The 27,920-nt window shown below is 39.3% G+C and overlaps 1 protein-coding gene across 10 annotated transcripts in view; it reads right to left on the bottom strand.

Moving 5' to 3' along the window:
• BLTP1 (bridge-like lipid transfer protein family member 1) overlaps positions 1 to 27,920 on the bottom strand; it is an 87,633-nt gene that overhangs the window by 39,748 nt on the left and 19,965 nt on the right. For all 10 annotated transcript variants that reach the window (XM_071452475.1, XM_071452465.1, XM_071452466.1 and 7 more), the window contains exons 9-37: positions 27,514 to 27,593; positions 26,962 to 27,112; positions 25,230 to 25,386; positions 24,377 to 24,455; positions 23,996 to 24,087; positions 23,020 to 23,137; positions 22,108 to 22,263; positions 21,603 to 21,700; positions 20,496 to 20,674; positions 20,232 to 20,338; positions 17,978 to 18,186; positions 15,410 to 15,637; positions 14,678 to 14,815; positions 14,247 to 14,423; positions 12,471 to 12,599; positions 12,185 to 12,304; positions 10,299 to 10,576; positions 9,930 to 10,180; positions 9,241 to 9,499; positions 6,743 to 7,586; positions 5,874 to 5,944; positions 5,244 to 5,417; positions 4,848 to 4,968; positions 3,888 to 4,034; positions 3,413 to 3,540; positions 3,099 to 3,301; positions 1,496 to 1,693; positions 786 to 997; positions 404 to 555 (exon numbers count right to left, since the gene is read on the bottom strand). In XM_071452475.1, coding sequence (XP_071308576.1) covers positions 404 to 555; positions 786 to 997; positions 1,496 to 1,693; positions 3,099 to 3,301; positions 3,413 to 3,540; positions 3,888 to 4,034; positions 4,848 to 4,968; positions 5,244 to 5,417; positions 5,874 to 5,944; positions 6,743 to 7,586; positions 9,241 to 9,499; positions 9,930 to 10,180; positions 10,299 to 10,576; positions 12,185 to 12,304; positions 12,471 to 12,599; positions 14,247 to 14,423; positions 14,678 to 14,815; positions 15,410 to 15,637; positions 17,978 to 18,186; positions 20,232 to 20,338; positions 20,496 to 20,674; positions 21,603 to 21,700; positions 22,108 to 22,263; positions 23,020 to 23,137; positions 23,996 to 24,087; positions 24,377 to 24,455; positions 25,230 to 25,386; positions 26,962 to 27,112; positions 27,514 to 27,593 — 5,256 coding nt within the window. The remainder of the gene's footprint in view (positions 1 to 403; positions 556 to 785; positions 998 to 1,495; positions 1,694 to 3,098; positions 3,302 to 3,412; positions 3,541 to 3,887; positions 4,035 to 4,847; positions 4,969 to 5,243; positions 5,418 to 5,873; positions 5,945 to 6,742; positions 7,587 to 9,240; positions 9,500 to 9,929; positions 10,181 to 10,298; positions 10,577 to 12,184; positions 12,305 to 12,470; positions 12,600 to 14,246; positions 14,424 to 14,677; positions 14,816 to 15,409; positions 15,638 to 17,977; positions 18,187 to 20,231; positions 20,339 to 20,495; positions 20,675 to 21,602; positions 21,701 to 22,107; positions 22,264 to 23,019; positions 23,138 to 23,995; positions 24,088 to 24,376; positions 24,456 to 25,229; positions 25,387 to 26,961; positions 27,113 to 27,513; positions 27,594 to 27,920) is intronic.

Genomic DNA, 27,920 nt, shown 5'->3' with positions numbered 1-27,920 from the left:
CTGCAATGGCAGTCAGATCATGCATGATATCCAGTTGGGCATTGAAAGCACAAAGAAGAGCTGCTCTCTTCACTGGCATTTCATCTACTCAAAACTAACACCTTCCCCTGCCTTTATCCCTCATATATTTCCACCTCACCAGAAGCTGCTAGTGAGGGCTTTTTGTTTCATTTGGCTTTTTTACTCCTCATTTTTTGTTCTTTTGATTTTGTTGTAAGAATTTTCTAGCAGCACTTCCACAGAAATTACTACAATAAAAAACTGAAGCAAGTCTTACTGTGATATACATAAAAAAATTACCATCTCCAAAGCTCCAAATTCCATTCAGAATCTACGAAATACAACTGCAATTTAACAAAGCAGAACTGCCACTTTCCCTCTTTTACATCAGGTAAAATCATACCTTGAATATATATGGGCTGGGGAGCGTACATTGGTGGGAGCTGCAAAACTAAACCAAATTTCTTTGATTGTCAACTTCATGCTGCAGGAGTCAGGGGGAGGAGGCATCAAGGGGATATCTTTTTTCAGATCATCTGATTCAACACCTTCATCCTTCAAAAACAAGGAAATCATGAAGTTAGAAAGGAAATTGACTTCCAAAATTATTACACTGAAAGCTGCTAACATACCATACATGCTCAATTTTTTTTTTTTCACAGGCATTTAGGCAAAGCAAAATAAATTAATGCTAATCCTCCCAAAGGACTCTGCAGAAAGCTGGAAGTTTAGTGTCTAAGCAAACAGGATGAGTGACTAATGATTTCTACCCAGCTTGAACATACCTGCTCATCTGAAACGGAATTTCCATTAATGTCTGAAGAGGGACTTATTCTGTCACAAGGGAGGTTATCTTCAGACACATCAGTGTTGTAGCCACTGCCAGTGGGGGAGTCTGAAGAGTTGTTTGATGCAAGCAATCCACCTCTCTCTGCGTCTCTTGATTTGCCCATGACTCCAAATGTGTTATACAACACTGCCCCAGACTGTCTTCCCCCTGTAAAAATACCCAGACTGTAAAGGTTGGCAGCACACAAACAGCTCTAAGTTATGGCCCACAGAGAAGAGCTGTGCTTAAGCAGAGAAATGCACAGGATTTTAGTTCAACAAGATCCATTACCATTTTATTCAACAACTTAGCACTACAATTTCAAGCTTCTGATCCTTTTGAGCTTCTACCACAAGTAGATGAAGAGTACTCACATAAAGACTTTGAAAATATTATTCTCTGAGCATCAACTTCAACCCTAAGTTCAGAAACTCATGAAACCAGTCTACATGAAATTATTTCATATACTATTATTAGTGGTACTTACAACTAAAAATGTCTTTATTGTATAACCTAGGAAATTTGTTTACCACAGAGATGCACTATTCAGCATCACCAGATTTAAAAATTTCTAATCAAATAATTGCTAAGGCAGAAGACCTATCTACAGAACTGTCACTAATCTCATAAAAAGACAAAACAATACACAGCCTTGAAAAGCTTTACCTTTTATAGTTAAATTTTCAATTCCACACTCAAACATTATCCAACCCCACTTCTCTTGACTAGGACCAATTCGAGCTACATCTGGAACAGCTTGTTGGTCTGTTTCATCCACAAAAGTGAATTCATCCAACTCTTCCAAAGTAAAAAGAACTTTTGATTTCCCAAAAGGAATGGCTGTTATTGCACAAGTTCCAATATCTGTGAAAATAAATAGATAAATAAATATTTACTGTTTTGCTCCAAAATGGAACAACTTTACAACTTCCAAAAGCTCTCTGAAGTTTAGAGTGTTTTGTGGGAGTTATCCCTTTAGTATTCCTCAAACAGGAGGGGAGGGAAAAAAAGAAAGAAAAAGCTTAAACCTGAAACACAAGCAAGAAAAAGAAGCACAAAAAGAGGGCAAAAAAGCCTTGCTCCTGGTCCGTTAACGTGGGCAGGATAATTTTTAAACTTCAAAAAAAACCCAAGGACTGAGCAGTATTTTAAAACACTTTATACCTAAATATCAAATACCTCAGGAAAAGAACTACACTGAGTCACATTATATCCCTTCTAATCCTTACTCCCTGCCTCCAATTTGCCATTTGTAACTGCACCCACTTTTGAAGTAAACATGAGACGCTAAGATCCTTAGAAAGGCTCTTCTCAAACCTTTTAAACAGAGCATGATGACTTTTCTTGGTTAGAACTCCAAAACTGGCCCTCTTGAATGTCTGTGGCATACCTGATACAGGACACTACTGCTAAGATTCTATCTATAACTAAGTAAAAAGGGAGTTAACCATTGCAGTGTTCTTTGTTTTTGTTTTCCTCCAATTTCATTTGCTCACTCATCTTTGCACAGCAGTGGCATTTTCTGTTGTTTATTTATTTAGTGTGCATTTTTCAATCCTCTTGGCTTTACAGAGTACTGCCTCATGTCTGAAGACTCCTGCTCCTTATGGAACAGAGTCAAAACTGGTATAGATTCCATCAAAATTGAAGCAGTTTAACAAAACCAGCCTCTACTTTTGGTCATTTTTTCCTGGTTAGTTTTTCTAGCATCAAGAGATATAGCAAAATTTAACTCATAGCTTCCTGAAGGCATTTCCTTAACACAAACTACAAGGAAGTCAATTGGGTAGATCTCATTTTCAGCTTTAGAGTTACAGTTATAAAACTACAGGTTGTCATGCTGAAATTTCTGGCGAACAGGCAATTATTGAAAGTGTTAGAATGCAGTAAGAAAGCATAAAAGTGTAATTCATTCCCTACAAAAGGTGACAAGAAATGGTAGCTGAAAAGAGATTAGCTGGGAGGAAGGGAGCTCAGGCCTCAAATTCCATCAGTGCAGGTCAACATTTACAGGGCAACACATCTGCCACACAAACTGCTTACAAGTTTGTCTTGACAGCTTTTAGTTTGCCTAAATTTAAATCTAGCACTTAGTGGAATAATAATTCATCCCAAACTTCTTTTTCAAGTATGTGCAAAAGCTCTGGGTGCAAGTAGCTTTTCATCCATGTTGATAAAAAACCTACAACCAAGCTACAAGACCAAGACCAACTATAACTACTTGTTTCTATTAAAACTGACATTTCCACATTTGAATATTGCTCAATACCTGTTGTATCAAGACCTCTAAGCTGTCCATGAACACGATGGATGTTCAATTTAGCAGCAATTTCTTTTCCTTTTTCTGCTCCAGAATTGGACCTCAGTGAGCCAGAAGACTGGGGCTGCATTTTGCTGGTTTGGATGTAGCGATCGAATGTGACAGAATTCCTCCCAGCTTCTGCATTGTTCGAAGTCTCCTCAACTATACCCCTTTACAATATCAGGGAGGAAAAAGCAATTAAGCAAACCTCAAGATAAACAAAAACAATGACATAAACATGTCTGAAGTTTCTGACAAATAGTGACATGTACTGTTCCTACCTGTTCATACGAACTTGAGTGGCAATTCTATCAAAACACAAAGCTACCAGGGAAACGTGAGTCACGGTTTTGCTGGAAGAAACTCCTGGGGATTCATCCACAGATGCTTGTAGCAAACACAGGTTCACCTGCACACAGAATTCCATCAAAGAGTAAAGACATTTAGAAAAGCATGTTACATTCATCACTCATTTCTGACAGAACCTTGTCTTATACTTTCAGTAAAAAAAAAAATAAAACCATGACACCCAGAAGATAATTTAAAGACATGGCAGCCAGTTACCCCTATGATGGTTGAAATTTAACTACTGCATGTCTACCATCATAAAATTAAGCAGTTCCAAAATTCAAAACTTTAGTTCTCTAGCACAAATGCACAGCTTCACTTCAGCTTCTGGGGAACAAACAGGGATCCAAAATGAAAATAACTTTGTGAGGCACTTTTCCACTGATAAGCTTAAAAAAAAGTTATTACCTTTGGAACTGTAACATTGGCCTGAAGACCTTTAATTGTCACATTATCTTGCTTAAGTGAGAGATTGGTCTGTGCTGGTCCCTGGTTTGTTGTTCCTGTTGTGGTGGTGTCTATTTTTGTTCCTCTGATGTCTTGCTTCGAAGACAACTTGCAGAGGGGAGAAAAATAATTTATTAGCACAAACTCAAGAGCTGCTGAGCAGAGGAGTAACAGGATATTTTATTAGCATTGAAGCAGAAATAGATTCCAACTTGATTTTAGGCAATTTACCATGACTTCCAGAATAAAGGCTGCAGCACTTAGAGGTACAGTAGGTCTAACACCATAAGGGCAGCAGTGCCGTTCTGCAGTAAACTTTAACAACCAGACTTCAGCTCAAGTTTGAATTCTACACACGTAAGGTATATCTGACAACTTAATATCAAACAAGTTAGTAGTGTCCACTACACTGTGAAGTCTAAGAAACCATAAAATATAAATATGGTCATTACCATGGACAGAAAGAACACCTAATTCTGTAGAGCTACCACACAATTCTATTTAAGTTAAATTAATTTTTTAAGGTCCCAGATGAACTGCAAAAAAAACCCACAGGCATTTGCAAAGCTCTCCCTAACTACTATAAAATAATAAGTAACATCTCACTGAGATGAATGTAATACTTAAGAATACCAGCTACAGTAATTTCAAAGAACAGAATGTGTGATTTTATCTGATGTCAATTACTCTAGACCATCCAAACCAGAAAAACTTCAATCCTGTAAAAGATTTCAGGACAATGAAAGACAGTATGTAAGAGTTGATTATGAAAATGCATGTAAGCACGCATTCGAAATTAATGTAGCTATCATTTTAGCTTTATATCTGAAAACACTAAATTCAGTTAAAATATTTTGTATGTAAGATACAGAAATGAGCATTCTCTCAGATCTATGAGGATTCCCTTGGTTTTTCCCTCACATTTTCTGAGAAGCTGGTCTTGCTGTTCTGCACAGCATCCCTCAGGACTTTGCAGTGCAGGTCATCCACGATTGCTGCCGGGTGCCGGGAGCTGGCGCAGTGCACCATAGCCTCGATGTACCTGGGAGGGGAACAGACACACAAGAGACCACTCAAACTCCCAGTTTCACCATCAGCCACGTGCAATTAACACTACAGAGGAAAAACAAGCACTGACAGACACTAAGGGCACTTCCCATCGTTCCAGCCACCTCATAGGAAATGCAGAATTACATCTGGCGGGCACCAGGCCCTGCTGTTCCATCAGCCACGCTGTTCAATCCTTTCACCTAAGCCCTTGCTAAACAGAACAGCTGTGATTTTAGACAATTTTTAGTGCCATCAAAATAAAATTACCTATCCAGTGCCTCTGCTACAAGAGGAGTCAGAACTACATCTACAGTTCCTTTTACTTCCACGATGGCCGTTGTGCGTGTCTGGAAGACCGGGTGATCCAAGGTCCATTCCTCTGTTATTGTTTCATCATCTGTGTTCTCTGCAGACTTCTTATCCAAGGGAGTATAAGGTGTGCTAGACAAGTCAAACACACATCAGTGACCAGGCTTTGCAAAAACAAACACAAAAGTGTTGTGGTATCATTTTAACTCTTAATGAAACCCACATAACAGCAAGTCTCTTCTACTGTATATCTTAGAAAGTACAAAAATACAATCACCCCTAAATTCAAGTTAAGCTTCTGGCAATGAAATGGACACTTGCATTAGCACCTCCAAATTCATCTAAATGAAATCACCATTCATAATCTTGAAAACGTACATGTGACAAAATTTAATGCTTGCACTGGGTACTTTCTGTTTGACCAATAGAAATGACCTGTTCTGAAATAGATCTGGTACTGAAAACTACTGCTGTAAATCAAATTTTGAAAGAGCTAGCAGGAGGCAAAATATTTCACAAGAGTATCATGAAAATCTTACTCTTGAAAGATATGCTAACAACGTAGCATACATGATGTGTTCAACTTACTTAGATGTTGATCCTGTGAGCTGCATGCCTCTGTCCAGTAGTGAATTCGCTGTGAGACCCTGTTTAACAATCTAAGATACAAGTGCAAACAAGATTATTACATTCCTTCCATATATGATAAAAACCCCAACCAAGGGATCTTGAAAAATTCCCCTTAAAACTGTTTTCGTTAAATGAACACTTAGAAACAGATTCTCCAATATAGGATACAGGAACTCCTAGGTTTGCTTTTTAAATTCCTTGAAAAATCAGATTACACTGCTTTTACATAAACATTGATTTATTGCTCCTAAAAAACCCCTTCAAATACTAATCTACATAAGGTTTGCATCAACACAAACCTTTTCTGCAAAATGATAACAAATTCAGTTCCAGAACTCAATCACCTGTTTTATATCAAGTCATTTCCATTATTTTTCATATATTTCAGTTCATCTCCTCCCTTAAGCATGTATGCTCAGGTCACTTCAAAAAAATAATTTCCTAAATCTGAGTTGCAATTTAATTTTGAAATAAAGCACTGAGAGCCTGAAGTATACTTGACCAGTATTAAAGGTACTGCTATCACAGTTCTGTATAATGTATTTTAAACAAAACTCACATAAATGTCCTCCAGCTGCATATCATTCAACAGACAGCATTTTTGAGTGCAACAAAGGTAATTCAGAATACACATCCACAGAATTCTAACTCCTTTTTTTGCCCACAACCTTCCAGCCACACAGCCCCATGATGCAAAGCTAGAAATTCAAGGTATTCTTTAACTAAAAGCAAAGGAATTTCAACTTTTTTCTATCTTATTCACACAACTGGTACTAAGCCATTTTAAGTTATTTTGAATTCTTATTTCTCTCTCTACTCCTCCATACCTTAAAGGTTGGGACAGAAAGTTGCTCAAAGGATGAGGAACTTTCTTCACTTGTTGGCGTGTCAAGGTCCAAAGGGCGATGCAATGAGGATTTGGAAGTTCTTTTGTTGGTTGGATGCTTTACTGACCAGTTGATCACCTGGAACTGTGTCAGGTAATTTTGGTAACATGCCATTACAGGCTGCTGGGAAGTGATTTGCTCCCGTTCCACCGTCTTCTCAGAGTCCAGGACGTACATGTTGTCAGCGTGCTCATCATCTCCTCCCAGAGCTGAAACAAATGAAGCCTGGGAAGGATGAGTCTTAATTGGCAACGTTTTCATATCTTGACTGATTTCTCTGTGGATTGTGCTTGTTAAGGGTCCTTCCACGCTGTGATAAATAGACCCCCTACTGTATTCAGCTTTCTGAGCTTGCTTTTTTCTCTTCTTCCTCCCTGGATAGGTCCCTGGACCTTCATCACTGCTTATTGGCTCAAACTCTTCAGCAGCTGAAAAATAAGCCTCGCTGTCCGCCATGGACATGCTGGAATCCATGGAGCGGTACTGGTGGAAGGAGTTGGAATCGGCTGAGGGCGTGTAGGGGAAGGAGCCAAAGCTCCTCCTCTGCTTTGGGGAGTCCAGGACGTTCTCATCGCTGCGGGACACGTCGCTGCTGAACTGCACTCCCACGGGCACGGGCTGCTTGTCCCCATAGAAGGCGGCTGTGAGGCTCTTGGTGCTGCCCAGCCGCGCCGAGCACACGGACGCCTGGCGCTTCAGGGGGGACCTCATGGGGGACTGGCCCACAGGCCTCTCCTGGGGGCCAGGGGATGCAGGCCGGCCCTCTGCAGCCTCCACCGTGACACTGGGAGCACAAAGAAATACAACACCTGGTTATTTCTGTACTAACGCTTCTCTTCCTGCACTGCAGCAGCTGTCAAATGAATGGGTGATTCTGTGGCTCTCTATTAGCACAGCCATTATTTTCATAATGCTGGTTACATGCTGAACTCTGTCACTTGTCCACGTACATGTCAGGACCCAGAACATCCCCTCTGGCTGTCCAGAGCAGCCAAGACCCCTGCCAGGGGGCTCAGAAGCCCTGGCACAGAGCCCAAAACACCTGTGGGTTTGATTATGACCCGTGGAGCAAATGACCAACCTTAGATGAAGACCATCAAGCCACAACAGTTTAGGTAGAACAATAGTGAAGTTATCACGGGGTGGAAAAGTAGATTTTGGGGTGTCTAGAATGGGGGGGGTTCAGGAGGCAAGATGGAGGGATCTGGGCGTGTCCAGCCTTTGTCCTTCTTCTTCTTGGCCTCCATCTTCTGCTGTGATGTTGGCACTTTTATGGTTTAGAGTAGCAGCTCACTGTCTAACATAGGTGATGGGTATTGGGAAGTAATTGTAAACATTGTACACGTAGTTTTTAGTATAAAGACATAACACGGCCCCAGGGGCAGGCAGAGTGCCTGGAACTGTCCTGCTGGATGGACCTCAGCAGGGCAGGAGAAAAATTTTATAGATAAGGAAAAATAAACAACCTTGAGACTGAGAACTGAAGAGCCCTGACTCCTTCTTCAAGTGCCGGGCTGGGAAAAGAGACTTCCAAAATTTTCTTGGGGTCACTCTGATAAGCTAGAGATCTCAACACATACAGAGAAGGCAAAACCAAACATGTAACAAGTACTGGTAACATGCTGGATTTTTTACCTTGCTCAGGTAACCATCCCCTAATTAGGGGCCCAAATCATCATTCAAACTAGGAAACATTTCAGCAGCACCATTAACATTTGAAAAATAGCTAAATCAAATTTCTTACTCTTGAGATCTTTTGGTGGTTGCTGTGACCCCAAGAGATGAACAAAGTCTCTTTTCCCAGCCCGAGCACTTGAAGAAGGAGTCAGGGCTCTTCAGGTCTTGGTCTCAAGGTTGTTTATTTTTCCTTATCTTGTAAAATTTTTCTCCTGCCCTGCCGAGGTCCATCCAGCAGGACAGTTCCAGGCACTCTGCCTGCCCCCGGGGCCGTGTTATGTCTTTATACTAAAAACTACGTGTACAATGTTTACAATTACTTCCCAATACCCATCACCTATGTTAGACAGTGAGCTGCTACTCTAAACCAATCTGGAAGTGCCATCATCACAGCAGAAGATGGAGGCCAAGAAGAAGAAGGAGGAAGGCTGGACATGCCCAGATCCCTCCATCTTGCCTCCTGGACCCCCATTCTAGAAACCCCAAAATCTACTTTTCCACCCCATGATACCTTTACTATTGTTCTACCTAAACTGTTGTGGCTTGCTGATCTTCACATAAGGTTGGTAATTTACTCCATGGGTCATAATCAAACCCACAGGTGTTTTGGGCTCTGTGCCAGGGCTTCTGAGCCCCCTGGCAGGGGTCTTGGCTGCTCTGGACAGCCAGAGGGGATGTCCTGGGTTCCCACATCTTAGATCTTAAATTTCTTAGAGCATTTAAGAGTCAAATTATATGCCTACCCAGAGAAGACTACTAACCTTCCATGTGCATCTTCCCTTTTTGCACTGGGCAGGAACTCCTTCTGTCCCAGGTGATCCTCAGCAGTGGATGAGGGGCTGTCCTTCTCCCCTGCAAGCAAGGGCAGGGCAGCACTGGAGCTGCTGGTTTCCTCTGAAGAGGAGGAGGAGCTGTGGGAGCGCAGTGGCACTTGGAGGCTCAGGTGTTGTGCTTTCCTTTCCACTTCTATCCCCACAGATCTGCAATCCCAATCTTTTCTTTTGACACCATTTGCTTTACCTAGGATCAAGGAAGGAAAAGAAAAGGTTCATATCTCATAACATAACTGCAGCGGACTCTTCCCTGCCTACTGAAATAAAAATCATTAAATAAAAGCCTTAGTTTTGAAATGCATGAACATACTAGCATGCTCTCCTGACAAGAAATCATAAAATCATGTCAGCAAAACATCAGATTGTCTCAGTTGGCTGCTTTCTATGTAAGCAGAACAAGCCAAAAATCTCCTTTTTACTCAGCATGGAGGTGCATGGTAATATAAAAATCCAGCATATGAAAGCTTGCTCAAGCTCTGCCTGCTCTTAGAAGGGGTCAGGCCACAAGAGCACAAGCATTTGCACTTCATTAATCAGATTCATAAATAGTACAGATAGGAAAACCTTAAGAAATCATACTTTTGGCAAAATAGAGTAAAAATACAGTGCATTCTTACCATCTAAAATTTTAGGAATCTCCTTAGTGATGATCCATTCTCCTGGCTGCAGTAAAGACTGCCCATAAAACATATCAGATTCTGCACTTGTGCTTGAGAAAGCAGAGCTGCTTGAAGGTGTCAGTTCCTCAAGTTTGAAGAAGTCCAGTCCCGTTAAGGTTCCACCAAAGAACCGACAACCACCGAGACAGCCACACTTGTTCTTGCTTCTCTTATTTCTCAAATTATCATCAGGCCACAAAAACCACAACCTACAAAAGGAAGAAGAGCAGAAAGCAAAACAAAACCATGACCATATGCTGAAGCTCAGTGAAAGCAAGATGAACAAGTATCCCTCTCAAATGCACCTCCCTGGAGCACACGGCTCACCTCTTGGTTCGGTTATCGTGCGTTTCCAAGAAATGCCTCTGCACCTCGTGTTTAGAAGGGTGATCTGCAGCTAAAGCAATGTCAGCAGTGATGAGGCCCAGGTTGACAGAGCCAGCTTCCAGCCAGTATGCCCTCCTCAGTATTGGCTGGAGGCCAGTCCTGCAGCTGTTCACTTGCTCCACGTACTGCCTGAGCTGCAGGTCCTGGATGGCGGCGCTGACGCCTTCCCCCACAGACTGGTTGTGCAGGTTGCAGTTTGCAACGCGTATGGCACCCATCTGAAACAGGATTTAAACAGCAGTCTGACTATTTGTCAGGGAAACAAAGGAAGAGTGGCCTTCAACCAGTCAACACATCCCAAACTACAGCCCAAAAAGATCTCAGTAAAATCCTCTCTGGGGAAGCAGTACTATTTGCAAGTCAGCACACACACAAAAGAAGGCAAGCTTAGAAATTCATCTCAGACACTTTCTACCTAACAAGAAAAAGGAATTACTTAGAAGCATCCTTTTGTAAACAAAACAGAAATCACTTGTCATGAAACCTCAAAAAACTTAAATAATCAACTTTTTTACTGTCATCTAAAACCCAAAAAACTTGAATCTTTCAAACTTTTTTAGTCCTCAAACTTGATATAATCTGAAGACATTGGATCAGATTTCCTGCATAGCTTGAGTCCTCTCCAACATGTCACCACAAAGCACCTGAAATTTCAGATGGAGTTTGCCATCTGAAGTTTGGAGTTGCCAAATCTAAACCAAGAAAAGCTGAACAATAACCCAGCCATAGAAGAGCTACCCACAGGGTTAATATTAAATTATTGTTTCTCATCTCTGTCACAGACTAAAAAGGAAATCTTCTTTAGTTGTTTTTTTTTATTTGAATGAAACACATTCAGGATATAATTTTCTAGAGTGGTTCAGGTTATTAAGCTGCCTTTGAAAATACTGCCATTCATATTTATGCCTACAGACACTGTTAATATTTATGATGGCGCTTTTTAATATTGGATTCAAAAGAATTTGGAGGCTAAAGCATTTTTTTTACTGCCACAGGGCAGCAAGCCATTCAAGTGATGAGATACCACGTCATTAAAAAATGTTTAAAATAATTACCAGTGCCCTTTAGTTAGATTCTTGCTCATAATGTGAAGCCGTGCCCAAAATTTGACTTTTAAGTCTACCATTTAAAACTGCACTTATTAACTAACAGCACAATTAACTACTCAGTTATGTCAGCATGGCAGCTTTCTTCTTTGCTGTTGTTACCATAACTCAACTGTATCTAAACACATATTTTGCTACACCGGGTAAATGATTCCCTTTTTTCCCTGTGCAGTAGGATAACGGAGAAAATAGCAGCTCTTCTCTGCACAGCCCTTCTTGAACAAAGGATTCAGTCAGGCAGTGGCACAAACACTTCTCCCTTCTCTACCAAAGATACATCTCAATTCACACAAGAGGACCATGAGTTACCCAGCACTGACTTGTACATGATCCATATCAATCATTTCCATTTGCTGGTTTATTAATTCACAGCAGAAGTTCTTATCAACTCTCAGGTACAAACACTGAGATTTATATTGCCCAGAGTGTTTGAAATTGATTTAGACCAAACCCACAACTTCCATTTTATTTTTGTAATATGTAAGGAGACATATACTCCTCCTTACATTTGCCAACATAATTAATGGAATTATTAAATAGAAGTCAAATTGATCTACTCCTGGCCAAGCCCATGATGACTTTTTATCACGTAAAGTTTTAGAAATTCTGCTTAATCCATTGCATGCAAGCAAGCCATCAATGCAGGCATATTTGTGCCTTTTGATAGAATATCTCTCTATTAACAAAGTATTTAATTGCTGTCAAGAACACTACTTTTACCTTGATATTGGTGGCACAGCCATGTTCTACCACATAGAGATCTGCTCCATCCATGGCTAAGCGTGTCATGGTGTACTTTAAGTCATCTGATGTTGGGCACAGCCCAGGCACAGAGTTGGTCTGAAGGAAAAGGGAAAAGAAAGAATGAAGGGGAAGAAAACATATAAACATCTATCAGGAGCTTATTTTTGGGCTGAGCCTTTTATTTATGCTCTGGGTGGATTTGTGCAGTGTTCCAGAGAACCTGTGCATGTCCAGTGAGCAGCAGGGGTGGATGACAAGGTACCTTTGGGTCACAGAAGCGGCGGTCGATGCCGTGCTGGCACAGGATGACGGATTTGGGCCTCTCCAGCTCAAACTCCCGGCACACCACGTGGAACACAAAGGTCTGCCCCCATTCCAGAAGGCAGGCAAGCTGGAAGGAAACAACAGCATCCATCAGCACCCACACAAAATGGATTTGTGCTGTTCTATGGAGAACAGAGAACAACCCCAAGGGCTGGGGTGTGAACAGGAGGCTTCAGCACACCCTCCTGGCTTCAGCACCTTCCTGCTACTCAAGGTTGATTTTTATTCTTGTGTGCACCACAACATGCAAGTCTGAGCTTTCTCATGGAAAAGCACAGTGACACTAAACAATTTCCAAAATTATTTCTTAGTAAAAGGCTGCAGCTTTTGATCTTGCAGTCAGTTGAGAACTTAATTGTAAAGACAGAGCTCCCCCAACTTTATCATGAAGAATAGCTCAAGGTACTTCGTTACCATTCATAATTCAAATGTCAGATTTGCTTCTATAAAAGCAGCAAAGTTACATTTAGATAGCACAGGAGGAAACTGGCTCAACAAAACACTGCTGATTCTTGCTAGACCTAGTAATTAGCCTATTGTTGATTTAAGTCTTTTATATAGTTAGCTCTCTCATAAAGGAAATGATTCATGACTGTCTGTCTCTGTTATGAGAGGGAAATGGGTTTTCTTTGGCTTGCCAAAGGAAAGGGCACTTAAAATCAGCAGTAATTTGAATGGAATTTCATCTAGCTATGACTCTCCTGCACAAAATCTCTCCTCCTCCATTCACTGTAGTCCCTTCACAAATTCCTGCAATACATCACACTATGGAAGGAAAAAAGCCAATGAACCTGAAACAGCAAATTCAAGAGCTGACAACTAAAAAAAAAAAAAAACAAATTGCATACAATTGAGAATGGCTTTATGAAGCAAGAAAATCCTTCAGTTGCATTAGGCCTTAAGAAATGTTCTTTAACCTTGGAGTACTTTTAATCAACAAAGTTTAATTTTGAACCATAGAGCAGTGGAGCAAATCCTACAGATCATCTAAATCAGTGGCAGCATTCTGCAAAGCACCACCACAAATGTCTGTCTATGCAGCAAGAAAACATCTATTCTTTAGAGTTACTAAACTTGCTTGTATGCCTTATTTTATTTGCTGCAGAAGTCTCCCAATTAAATATGTGCTTAATCCTAGAAAATACCAATTCTTAGGGGATTAAGAAGATGTAGAAGTGTCTTAAAAAATTAAAAATCATTAAGGCAAATAGTAACTACTAAATAGAACCTATGGACTTTTCTTGTGCCTCAGAATACACTGGCAAAGCAACTCTCCTTTAAAGATCTGGCAGACCACAGCAGAAATAAATCAGAATGATCTGCTTGTTGTAAACTTGGAGTCATTCACCTAGGTGGAAAGACAAATGTAACCTAAATGGCCAAATTAAAAGGGGTTAGTGCTAAGACTGACCTAACAAAGTGCAATACCAGGAAAGCAAATTATGTTCCAGTGGGACCAAGGAGCACAATTTATGCAGTGAGCCGCTACTCCTGAGGCATGTCCATACTACACTCCCACAAATCATCTCATTTGCCTCCTGCTTTAAAACATCCCTCTGACAATGGCTTATTTGGCACCTGCTGTCCCTTTACAGAAATGATTAGATTTTAAAGTTATAAAGTAAGGCACAGATCACATGCTTTCCAGAAATCCACACCGTGCCTGTTGTAGAAGGAGGAAGGGTAATACTTCAGATTAGTTTCTGGATGGTACCTGTGGTGCTGTCACTTTGGCTGTGAGGCTTCCAGCCTGCACATCTATCAGCCAGGCATATTCCAAAGTGTCACTTCCCAGGGGCAGCCCTTCTGCAGAAAACATGGCATGGGCACGGAGCTGCAGGCCCGACAGGCTGATGTGACCCTCCCGGAGCACCTCGTCCACTGCAGGGCGCTGCCAAGGACAAGGAGGTGAGAGGCAATTCTTGGAAAAGATGCAACACTAGCTTAATTTAATCCTGTTTGTTTTACTGACAAAAAAATCTGGACAAAAATAAAGGTTTTTACAAAATACGCATCCGATTTTACTTATGGCTCACAAGCCTTAATAAAACCTTTGCACAACAAGAAAATTCCTACCAAAAAATAAATCAAATTTAACATCAACACAACTTCCACAATACAGCCACACAAACACTGACTGACTACCTGATAATTGTCATTCAGAAACAGATTCACTGGAGACAATACAAGCTGAAGCATTGTTTCTCTAAACCCTTTCTTCATCTCGAAGCACAGCCTCTCCAAGAAAGCTGTAGGGCAGTCTGGACCATCTGGACTGCAATGCTGAAATAAAAGATAAACACATCTGTTTCAGAACCTGAAAGTACATAACATGGTTGAAACTTGACTATCAGCTGCAAACCTGGGAGTAGCAAGTATGAGCATGCTGATTTTCTTCTCAGTGGTTACTCAAGAAGAAGCCTGTGCAACTTCAAAAACCTTTTGAAAATTGCATAAACAGTAATTCAAAAAGATTTGGGTGAACCCAATGTTATATCTGGATTTTTTATTCTGGGGCTCCCTCAGAAGTCAGGAGCATAGAGCAGACTGCACCATTATAAGACAAATTTGCTAATCAGTAGACAAGTTGTAATGGTCAATCAAAAATAGCACGCAAATCAAGTTCTGGGAATAACAAACATATCAGAAAATTATCCAGTTCTGCCTCCCAGATAAGCAAAATAAATCCTGTCTCAAAGTTGTTTAGATAGCCACAGTTGCAGCAGAGAGTATCTACACATTTTGGTATGTATGCTTACATTTTGGTAAGCACCACAGCAACTACATGTTCCAGGCAGTTAAATGTGGTTCCAGACTATGAAACTAAAAAAAATAAATCACATGAAGCAAATTCTTTTATCATTATAAAGTACTTACCACTGGCAATCTCCCATGCACTTTGTACAAATTAACAAGCACAGTGATATCCCATGGGCGTAAAGTAAGAGGGTGAACGGGCTTGACTGAAATTTCATTTTCTTTTCTGTCATTTTCCACTCCTACAGCTGTCCAGCCAGAGCTTGAGGATGTTGACAGGGACAAAACAGGGCTTGAAATGACCTCTTCAAAGTCAGTGTACATGTCATCTTCCCCAAAATAATTTTCCTAAGAAAAAGAATTGTTATGATCACATGGAAAACAAATGAAAAACATGAAGGCAATGAATTGAAATACAAACCAAATCTTATGGTTTTAATCCTCCCTAAAATAAGTGGCATAGGTATAACCTACAGCTAAAGGAACACACACTTTTATTTTATGAAAACTGGATAGCTTAAATGTGCAAATTTAGGCATTGTGCTTTGCAGAAAATGATGGCAGCTCCGTGGTTCTCACAGTAGTGGTATTTGAGATAACATGCAACACAAGGAACTGAAATATTATAACTGACACTTTTAAATACATTTTGTGCTTTTAAAGATACATAACAGAGTAAGAACACAAAACACATCCTGCAGGAAGTCACTCTCCTCCAACTTTCTGAACCTTTTTTTCAGCAGGCTTAAAAGTCTTAACCATGCTTCTAAAATATTAGGCCATAAACATTTCTTGCTTGGGTCTAAAAGCCACCTTGTGTCTAAGCAAATCCTCTTCAATTATCTAAGGCCAAAGGAACACTGCCAAATTCTACTGGGAAACAGAGAATCCATCAGGTTTCTGGCAATCTATCACATCTTCTCCCTTAAAAGAAAAGCTAAACTCTCAAGAATTTTCTCGCAGTGATTTTTAATAAGGCAGATCCAGCAGAGGGTGGTAGGTGCTCCAGTAACTCACTCCTGACAACTCCTGCTGTGAATCATTCATTTCCAGACAGAAAAGCCTTAGCAGGGTGTGCTACACCAAAAAACTACCTCCCAAGATTAGAAGGCTTAACAAAGCTGCATGGACAATGTGTGTGCAGGGATCTCTACACCATGTATTAAAAAAAGATCAATGAAAATAAACCAAAAACAACCACAAGTCAGGAAAACAAACATTAAAAAAAACCCTCCTAGAAATCTTTCAAAATATGATCCCAGCACAGCTGGACTAAAAGTTCTAAACAGAGTCACAAAAATGCTAAAAACAGCAATAAATGCACAGTTTCATAAACAAGCTATTAATGAAAAATTTCTCTTGAGAATTAGACTAGAAAAGCTAAATTTCACGTGAGAAATCTGCACCTAAAAACGAAATCATTACAGAATCAGGGATCTAATTTAGCCCTGTTTGCATTTATCTCCAGAGGCAAAAAGCACTGAAATGGTGCTGCTTTGCTTGAAAAGCCAGAATCCCCCATGAATTTATAGGCTTCAAAAAGAGGGTTCAATAAACAATTCAAACATGGCTTCCTTTGCTCTGTACCAGGAGAAATCAAGTCTTCAAGATACAGTACTGGCCTAATTTTAATCCTATTTATTTTATTGACAACATGAAAAAATAATGAGCATATTTGCAAGTCCTATACTCTACAAATGAGTACTTTCTGCTATTCCTTGCTTCTATGCTATATTTTATTGAAATTAATGACAATTACTGTTTCAGTGAGTCCTTATATTGATGACCTGTCTCAAAATTCCTCAACCTCTGCTCCAGCCTCCAGAAGCATTACCTTAAACCTAGATCTGCACAGGCTGAAACCAATGTTCAGAGAAAAACAAACCAGCAAAAACCCACCAAAAAAAGAAACCCCAAAACCACACACACACAAAAAAACCAACCACAAAAATCAACCATTTTGCTGTTAGTTAAACAGAATTGACACATCCAACTGCCTTGGCTTTTGTCACCACAAGGGAGGGTGAGGGAGATGGGAAGGAATTAAACTTAGACACCCTAAAAAAATCAGTCATGGAAGAGAAGACAGCAAAAAAAAACAAACACACATTCTAAAGCATAATAGATTAATGTCAAGAAAAGGATGCATAATCCTTCTCAAATATTTACTGAAGAAGCTTTTTAAATTAAGCTTATTCCCCAGTCCCTTCCACGATCCTAACTCCAGAAATGTCACGGAGTCTAGCTAAGAAAAACAACACACTGCAGAACTTAAAATGCACCAAAAACATGGCTTCTGGTATAACTCTGCATAAAAACTGGAGTTTAGATAAGCTCTAGTCATAATCATGGAATAGTGTTTTATTTTACTAGTGGAAAATTGAAAGAAGAAATTTTTTGCACATGTTCAGAACAAGCAGTATTTCTTGAAGGAAAAAATTATGCTGATATGGGTGTCTGTGTGTGTGTATATATATGTTTGTAAGAAGTCTTCCCACAAGCCTGTGACAATAAAATTCATCCCAGCTATACCAGATCACCAGAGCAATTCTAAACTAGAGCCTACCAAAAGTTTGCATCCAAATTCACATATCCTTCCCAATTTGAATTTCCCATTTTAAAAGTCATTCTTTCCCCTTCCTACAAGCGGCCACCCATACATTTTGCAAGTTGTGCTCCTCTGCCTACCTTTATGGAGAGAAAGGCTTTGAGCAAGGGTCCATACAGGGTTATCTGGGAATCTGGGGAGAGTTCCAGCTCCACGTGGAGCTTATCCGGGGGCAGCTCCGAGGGGTCGAGGGGAAGGCGGCTGGAAGCTGTGGGAGATGAAATCACGCTGTCGCTGGTTTTCTGGGATGGCCTCAGCACAGACAACATGGTTTCTTCCATTTCTGACACTTGGAAGCACAAGAAGAATAGAAAACAGATTTTGATTACAACTTAGGCTTCTGTTGGACAAAGTTCAGCCAACAGGAATTGGATTAAATACACAACTCTTAGCACGTGAATTGTATAATTACATTAGCAAGTCTATGCTACAGATCTAGTTTTTCATCTCTAGTAACTATGGGAAGACAAGAAAATAGAGAATATTTTAGTAAATGTTAATTATGCAAGAGAAAAACAATCCCTGAAGTTCAGAAAAAAAAGTATTCAGTGTATTTAGCTTGCTTTTGAAGTTAAACAGAGACATGCTTTCATTTCAGCAGAGCAGATTTCCCACAACCACACAGCTACTGCAGGATAAACAACAGAGAATAAACATGCAAAGTGCAAAGTTGTACTAAAAATCTGTTCTCAACTAGTACCTCTGTAGGCCAAAATTTTGTCTCCAACAACTCAATTACTCTAGTCACAAAACAGTTTGGAAATTCAAATCCTATTTCCTACCCCTTCTTTCTCGTTGGAATTAGGAACAAGAGCCCAAAAACTGTCTTAAGAGAAGAAAGGCAATGAGAATGTCATGAGTAACTGGAACTATTTTGGGGATGTGAATTGATTGCTGAGGAGTAGAGAACTCCATGGGAAAACCATCAAAAATTGATGCTCCAGCTGGAGGAGGATTTCAGGTGCCAGTTTAACAGGAAGAACTGGCACATACAGAACTACAGACACCTGCAGGCAGAAACCTCCAAGGCCTGAACTCCCCATTATTGTCGACAGTGCCTGCTCAGTGCTTGCACCATCTTATGAGTTATGCATCAGCCAAATGCTGCAGTGAGATGACCACTTTTTATGGAAGCTACATCTTTTGTAATGCAACATATTTCTCAGAGTTTGATGGACTGACTCAAAATAGAATAGAGATGTTGCTACTGCAAGCAGATTCCAGAGAATCTGCTTCCAGAGAATCTGCAGAGTAGGAGTGAGGTGGACTGCTGAACTAATCACTGGAGGACTCTGCAGATGAATTACCTGCCTATGTACAAACTTGCAAATGCAGGTTTCAATTGCTACAAATACGAGGAAATGTTCTCAGAATGTGAGGAATGCACATTTGACCCAAGCTGAGCACTTAATGAGCATCTGCAAAATCCATCTCACCTTTTCTGCTTCATCCTCACAAATTAGAGTTCTTTTAGATGTCAACTGTTGGAACTCAAACCCTAAAAATGCCATCCAGCATGCCTTCTAACACCTTTCAAATGTGGCCCTTGCAAATTAGCCCTCATTTTTCTTTGAACATCTCTCCTCCATCAGTTCTGCTTCTACAATCTCAGCCTGAAAGAGTTTTTGTAACCCCCTCACTTCCTGCATACCTCGCTCCACATTTAAATGAACCTACTTTAACCTCTGTGTTTAGAACATTTTTTGCAAGCACATACTCATAGGGTATTTGTTATCTAGAAATATTTAGACAGTTAAGTTAAAATAAATTCTTAGACATTAGAATTTGACTGACCAGTCTAACACTCATTTCTGATGGTTCACTTGAACAGTGAACAATGAAATCACAGTTTGATATCCATAAAGGGAAGACACTATTATTACATCTCATATACAATGAATTTAAACAGTTGGAATAATAAGATGAGATTGCAACATGCAAAAGTCAAAAACACTTAGAAAACCTAAAGGACATGGCCAAAAATATTGTACTTCCTATTTAATATCCTGATGTTTAATATACCAAGTGATATTTTATCTTGTGCAACAACCCATTTAAGAGATCCACTTTGTTAAGGACAAGGAGAAGTGAACTGCAGACAGTATCCTCTTTTTTTACACAAGGAACTGGGACACATCCTGAAATGTAGCAGCATGGAATCCTGTCAGGTTTTAAATCAATCCCAGTGCATTCTAATGATCAAAACATTCCCCTGAGACATAAAACAGCAATTCAGTTCCAAGTTCATCTCTGCAGATGGAAGCAGTGTGATCCAAAGTCCCAGCAGCTTCCCAAATGAAGCAGTGCTAACAAGGAAAAGGTAGTGACACTTACAGGATTGCTTTAACTGCTCATCTGCCTTCTGAGGATAAATTGGGTGCCAGGAGTAGTCAATTGTAAACACAACACTTGGGACTGTCCAGCATTCGACCCATCCAGCCCTTTCAAAAGGAAACAGCATCCTTTTATTTCAAGCACAATACTTATTTTAAGTATCTTTAAATCAACCTCAAAAGTTGATGAATCACAAACAAAATAAATAAGCAAGAAGAGTCAACATAAAGATACCAATATACATAAATATCTCAATCAACTCACTCTTCTTGAGTAATGTTCCTCCATTTGGGTTTGCCCGTTTTCTGACCACTTTGACATTCCGCTGACATACAAGACTCAGGGCTTATTTTATTGGGCTGACAATCCTTTACCAGCATAAAAAGGGAATATTTACTAGGATGGCAATCAGGCAGATACAAATGAAGATCAACATCTTCTCCCTAAAAGCCAAACATCAGCAACAAGAGAGTTAATTGACATTCACCTTATGCACAATGCTCAAGCCATCTTCATGTTCATGTGTGCCATCATCTTTATTTTACATAAAGGCATCATTAGACAGGAAATCTGTTTTCCAGCAAGATTTAGTGCAATCTCAAGAGCTCCACAGTTCTGAATGCTTACAATTCCAATAACTTTGACATCACTAGAGCAATCTATAAAACACTGGACAACTTTTAGTGATCCCTGTTCTTCTACTGCAGAAATTGAATACTGCAGAAATTAAATTACTAAAACAAGCTTACTCCACATCTCAACTAAACCACACTTGAAACAGAATGAAATCCATAAAACATTGATTTCTTTGCTATGAAATTATACCAAATTAGCAACATCACCATCAACTAGTTCTTTATTTTTAGCAGCAGTAGACAGCTTCTATTTTAAGGAAGACAAAAAATACAGTAATTCAAAGAATTATCTGCATCTGTGAAAAACACTTTGTGATCATTATTTATGCTACAGAACCTCTTAAAAATCTGGAAGATGGCTTTTCAAAATGGTTTGGGGGTAGCCAGTACATTTGAACACACATTAGATTTTCATATTTCATAAATAAAGGGGAACAGAATTCCAGGTGATAAAACACATACACAGACACACACTCTAACTAGATATAATAAATATACATACTAACTATGTATATTTATCTATGTATGAAGCACACACGTTTGTATTTTTCAGAAATAATTTCCTTTTTGTGCATATACGTCTATATAAATTAAAACAGCCTATGATTAAATCTTTCACACTAGCAAACTGAAACCATTTACCTCTGGGTTGCTTCAAGAAAAATTCTATGAACTGAAAGTGAAAAAGACTATTTTTCTTTCAGGAAAGAGTCTCACATTTACAAGATGTCCTTACCCTCAAGGAGAATCTAGTATTGCATGTGGTTGGAACAAAGTCAGTGAAAGGCAGAGAAAAAACAATGTTCAGGGTTTCTCCACAAGCTGCTAGATAAACTGGGAGGGAAAAGGAAAACCAAAAAAATTTGTCAGAATTAATCCATATTTGGCTCTTAGACAAAATATCAAACATAAGGTAGTAATAATTAGAATATATTAAAGAACTCATGACAATATTACCATTTAACTACACTGTACTTGGAGTCATAAATTACTGTAATGAATTATTCTGAAAGTATTTATTACCTACATCTTGTTCCTCCTCGAAAGACATTGTACTTAGCACAAGGGAATTGCAGGAAAACAATAAAAATAACTATAATAGCTTGGTGCTTTTTTTACCCACCAGGTTTTGCGTGTAATTCTAGCACTTTATCTCTTCATACATTTGTACACACTGTATTTTGTTGATGATTTTTTGCTATATATGCTACTTCTTCCAAATCCAAAACAAGTGATCTCACCATTCTCCTGTTGTTTGGTGGAGCAGTCAATCCAGTTGTGCTGATTTGCTGCCCAGATCATTTCAAACTGATGGAACATGACTTTGAAGTTCCACATATATGGAACAAATGAAAAAATGTCAGGTGCGCTGTCACTGGACCAGTCTTGGATCAGATCTAGACCCACACCAAGCAATAAAAGGTGAGTTAGTGGCCATCAGGTGAGTGATTCCTTAGGATTTTTGTGTTGGAAAAGCTGATTTTTGCCCTGATCACAGCAGCAGGTTGCCCTGGGCACTGTGGCACTACCCAGACAATGGCTCTGGCCTCACTCAGGGGATAACTTTATTAGCATGGCACCAAGCCTGCACTAATTAAACCTTCCTCCCAGCAGGGCTAATTCACACCACAGTGACGGGGCTGTATTCTTGCCATTGCTGCAGCTGGAGCTCCCAGCAACAGTTGGGTGGTGCTGTTCCACCTTGCATTGCCTGCCTCCTCACAGCCAGAAGCCTGAGGAGCAAATTACTTCTCCTCATCATCTGTCAGCCATAGGGACACAATCCAAAGCCCAAGTAGTTGAAAATGAGCCAAGCAAAGAGAGATATCAGGAGAAATCAACATCATGGGTGACAAATTAAGCAAATCAGTAGCTGTGATAAGAGTTCTAGTAAGAACTAAATTTCCCATCACTTAACTGCAAATCAAATTTATTTAGACATTAGAAAATTCAATTATTTGTGCTTCTACTCAAATGTAAGAATACCATGCAGTTGGACATTCTATAGGCATCAGGAACTGTGTCCTCAGAAACAATTTGTTACCTTAAAAACATGAAATTAGAGAACCTGACCTTGCACAACTCAGCAAAATTTGAAAACAAATCCCAAAGAGAGAATATTTGACATGTAACCTATTCAGCAAAGAGGTTACCTGTAAAGAAGCTCTTCTGAGCAAAGATGAAATGATAGGTTGCTTTATAGACCTCCAGCTCACACTGCCATGTCTGTGGCATGTTCCATATCCGGGGATAGCTGGCATTGATATGGAACTGTGGGCAAGAAAAGAAAGCATCAGGATTACCTGCAAAGATGACAAAGCCTGACCCTGTCTCTCAGCAGTTTTCACATATGTACCCTGCTGAATAATTAAAACTGTTTTCCTGCTGGGATGAACAGAAGGTACTTCCAGTTCCTTAATAATTTAATCTCTGTCCCTCCTTCTGTGTTTGAAGGTCAAGTGTTGGTGTATTCATTTATTTGGGAAGGTATAGATGAGTTTCACATACATCTGCTGCTGTAGATGTACAAAGCAATTTGAAATGCAAGCTTTTCATCAAAAGCATCACTTTTCACAATACACCAAAAGAAAATGCCCCAGAAGAGACCTTTTCAACCACTGATATATTGTTCATATTCATAAAAATATCGCTTGAATAACATAATTTAGAAACCAATAAGAAGGGTAATCTACACAACTACAATACTGCAGAAATCAAATATTAGGCAAACAAAAGAGTAATGGAGTATTAAACATGTCTCAAGAAGTTCAAGCACACTTGAGTGCTTTTAAAGTACTTGTGCATACACATCCTTTAGCAGAACTAGTGAGCCTAAACATTAATTAAGGCAAAGCCTGCATGGACACATGGCTACATAGTAAATGAGGCAACATTTGTAAATAGGTAATTTATACACCAAGGTAGTGCTTTTTAAGTCACTAAAGATTACACACATGCACAATTGTGCCAGTACATATAAATTCCTTACATATTTAGGTCCTGCAAAATACAGTAAAAAGGCACTTTGCTGCATTAAGAAACTAAAGACTGCTCCACAGAAAAGTCAGTATGTTCTTTATTAAAAATCCCCTGGAGACTGAAGCTTTGCACTTATTAATGCACACTTACAGCCAGCATTTCTGCTTCCAAGAGAGTCCTGTACTGCATGCTGCTGGTGGCATCCACGTGGAGGAGCTGCCCTTTAATTGTAGGTGAATAGCCTGGCAAACAAAAGTCATCAAATTATCCTTCAGACACAAGAGTTAGATCAATATTTAAACAAGTTTTAGCAGTGATTTCAGCAGTCCACTACCAAGAAGTACCCTGAGGGATATTTGCCTTAATATCTTGCAGTGAACTGTACAAGGAAGTTTTTTTGTTCCTTTCCTTAAGAATACACATCTCAAGATGAAAAAGGAAAAACACTAAAAGACATTGACACACACAGGAATTAAGATAACTGTTCAGGAAAAACAGTAGGGAAACAGATCTGGCTTAGCCTTAACTCACCATTTTCACCCACTGTCATGGGAATATTTATTTCCAAATAGGATCCTGCACCAACATTTACATGTACAGCATTCGTTTCCTGCAGTGCAAGGAAGCAAAACAGTCCAAATGTGATTTCTAGGTTTATCTATGCCTCTGGCTGCCATTATCCACACCTGGTGATTAAAGTCTTGGTTGCCTTCAGAAAAACCACTAATGAATTATCAATACATATTGGTACAAAATAACCTATCTTTTTTAGGTTTAATGATAATAAAATACCTTTTTTAGGTTCAATAAATGCTAACTGAAGCCCAGTCACAGAAACAGCATAAAATCCTCTGACCCAAGGTCTGGGAGAACAGACTAATGTACATGTCTGACACTACAACTCTAACCCATTCAGTCCCCCCACAAAAGAACAAAACAGGGGTACAGCAAAGTGATGCTGTACCCCACGTAGAAGAGCAGCAACAAGGAGAAGAAAATTCCCATCTCCTAAACATACAAGTTTTGTTCCCTCATTGTCATCTGGTCATACAGAAGTATCAGAAAAAATTGGTTTTTCTATCTATCATGGTGAGCTTCATTAGAATTTAAGATTGCCCAGGACATGCCCAGATCATGAAGCCCCAAGACTGCAGGAGCTGGCATGGCTTAAGATGTACCTTTAAAGCTTAAAAGAGACTTAAAATAACACCTCTAATAATACATTTCTCCTTGAAAAGTTTGCTCATAATTATAAAAAACTAAGATAAAAATCACCCACAGCTCTGTAATATACACCTGAGACAAGTAAAACTGTGCACAACCAAAAAGCACAGTGCAACCACAGCAGAAAAAGTTAATTTCTTGATAAGGTTTCACTATTTACCCTGTTCTTGGTGAAAAGCAAATCAATGGTGGCATCTGCAATGATATTCATTCTCAGCTCAAAAGCAAGGATCTGCCTTGGTTTCCCAGGCTGAGCAATTTCTGAGACTTTCATAACTTGGTAGTCTGGTGGGAAGAAAAACTTCCACAAGCAATCCCTAGTGGAGAAAAAGGAAAAAAAAAGAGTTGTTTTTTGTTCCCAGAGGAAATACATATGTGTATTTGTGCATCTACTTGGTTGATTTAACTATCTTCCTCTTCGCTGACTCTTTAAACAACCAGTGGATGTGATAAGGAAGAATGTTTGTTGAATATCTTCATCATAGGAGCCTTCCAACTCATTATTGAAATCTCCAAAAGTGTCAATGGCAAGAAGTTTAAATTCATAGGTTTTGTCTGCAAGTTAATTATTCAGAAGGCAAATAAACCATGTTTTTCTTTTTATTTCTAATAATGGGTTTATAAAATCTGTTCCAAAAGCATAGTAGCAAGTCATCTATTTACTCTTCAGTTTGTGCATAAATAATTGATGTAAGCCCAGAAATGAAGAAAACACAAAACTTAAGACCTCAGAATGGAAGCCACATTTCTACAGATTTTTAGCTGAATGTGCCATGAAATACTTGACAGCAAAGGCAGAGTGATGAAGCACAGACAGCAGAGCTTACATAGGTCTCAAGGGGGTGGAATTTCTTCCTGCACCCAGCACCTGGCTGTTGTAGCAGCTTAAAAACTGCTACAAACTTCCCAGGATCCATCCACAGCAACTTCCCAAACTTCCAGGATCCATCCACAGCAAGATGCAGAAGTGTTCCTAGTATGTATCTAGGAACTCTATGCACTCTGCACTAAACTGCTTTCTACTGAGCCAGTTAAGATTATAAAAAGCATTCCATTATAGGGCAAGCTTTCTTTGGAGTATTAAAAGTATCATTAATGATTCACTGACCTCATATTTCTAGCAAAAGGCTCTAGAAAGCAACATTTTCTCTTAAATGCACTATCATATCTAATGACTACTCTTTGGGCTGCCATCCTCACACTCCTGAGAGACAGGAAATCATAACAGTTTCACAGGAGAATTAGTGAAGGCCAAGTACCAGCCTGTAATTAACAGGGGAAAAGAGGGAAAGCACTGATTATGTCACTTTTGCTTAATAGTCCTTCACTCTCTAAACAATCCTATTGTCCTCACCAGAAATGCTCATGTGCAAAGCATCCAGGGCCAAGTGAAGAAGAATAGAACTCTAGGCTAATATTTTGTATTAAAATAGCTAGATAATAAATACTTTGGAGATAACATCAAGCAGCTGATTATGCTAAGCAAGGATAAATTATTCCTCCCTCATTATTTTCATAGCCAGATTTCTGCTTCCCTAAAATTTCCTCATCAATATGCAGTTTATTCCCATATTAGCTAACAGGAGCTTGATAAATCTAAAGATGACCAATTAACAAGTTAAACCTTTTACTCAATAAACAGTAAAAGTACTTGGCTTACAAAAAGGGAATATAATCTATTAATTTAATAATGAGAGTAATCCTAACTTTGGAAGGCCAACAAGATAAACACCAATGAATTCACTGATCTTAAACCATTGTGGCAGGACTCTTCTTTCAGACTTGGTCTACCCTAAAACACACAAATTCTGAGCAATCACACAATGGAAACTTGAGAAAGCTTTCTCAGTAACACTGGATATTCAGATGAAAGCTGTAAATCATGGTCATACCTCTGCCTATCAGCCCAAGGCCCATAGTTGAAGTCTGTCCCTTTTCCACAGACAATGTCCAAACCCCAGCATGGTGGCAGGTCCTGTAATTTACTGTCTTCATTGCTGGCTTCTCCATCATTACTCTCCTCTGTCTCCTCTGGTACAAGGCCTGAATTACATAAAATATTAAACACTTGATTAAAGGAAGCTGCTTCAAATTAGCAAGAAAAATGTTTGCTTAAGCACAAGACAATTCAAGTGTCCTCATGTCAGTTTTATTTGAGAGCACTACAACATGTAAATATCAAGACACAATTCAAGGCAGACTTCCAGTGGAAGGCCAAGAAGTATGATCAAAAATGATCCAAAATTGCCACCTATCCTACACCTGTACACTCCATTACCCAATGTGCTGCCTTTGTTCAAGACTCAGGCAATACTTCAAGGGCAGTCAGAACAAAAGCATGTTTATGATACTTCTATTGCTCCAAAACATTGCATTAGCTCTCCTAGCATAGAGATTTTCCACCTTTAAAAAAAAAAACTATCTTTGTATTTAACAGCTTGTACCTGGTTCATCCATATAGTAATAGATATCAACATCATTGGACTGCATTACAACAAAACCTTCACCCATCAGCCTTGGGGGTCTGCAAGGAAAGAGTGAAAGGATGAAGAGCAGAAATCCACATGCCAAGATTGATCATTATGAATTCAAGTAAATTTAAATGTAACATATTAACCATAATGGATTTGCATAATGATTTGAGAAAAAAACAAAACCCTTGATCATAATGTTGCTATTATTATTATTATAGTAACTATTACATTAAATAACATAAGAGTCTACTTAACTCAAGCATGAAAGTACCAGGTTCTTCTCCACTAAGGTATTTCTCAGATATTCTCAACCACAAGTAACTACTGAAGTTGTACTTTCAGTGTTTCTTTCAGTCAAGAGTTCCTTTCTCCTTGTC

Source organism: Agelaius tricolor, unplaced genomic scaffold (genome assembly GCF_023055355.1).
Source record: "Agelaius tricolor isolate 1412-34295 unplaced genomic scaffold, bAgeTri1.0.p SCAF_34, whole genome shotgun sequence".
NCBI classification, from domain to species: Eukaryota; Metazoa; Chordata; class Aves; order Passeriformes; family Icteridae; genus Agelaius; species Agelaius tricolor.
The sequence above is the reverse complement of the archived record's forward strand: the minus strand, read 5'-3'. Positions and strand labels throughout refer to the sequence as shown.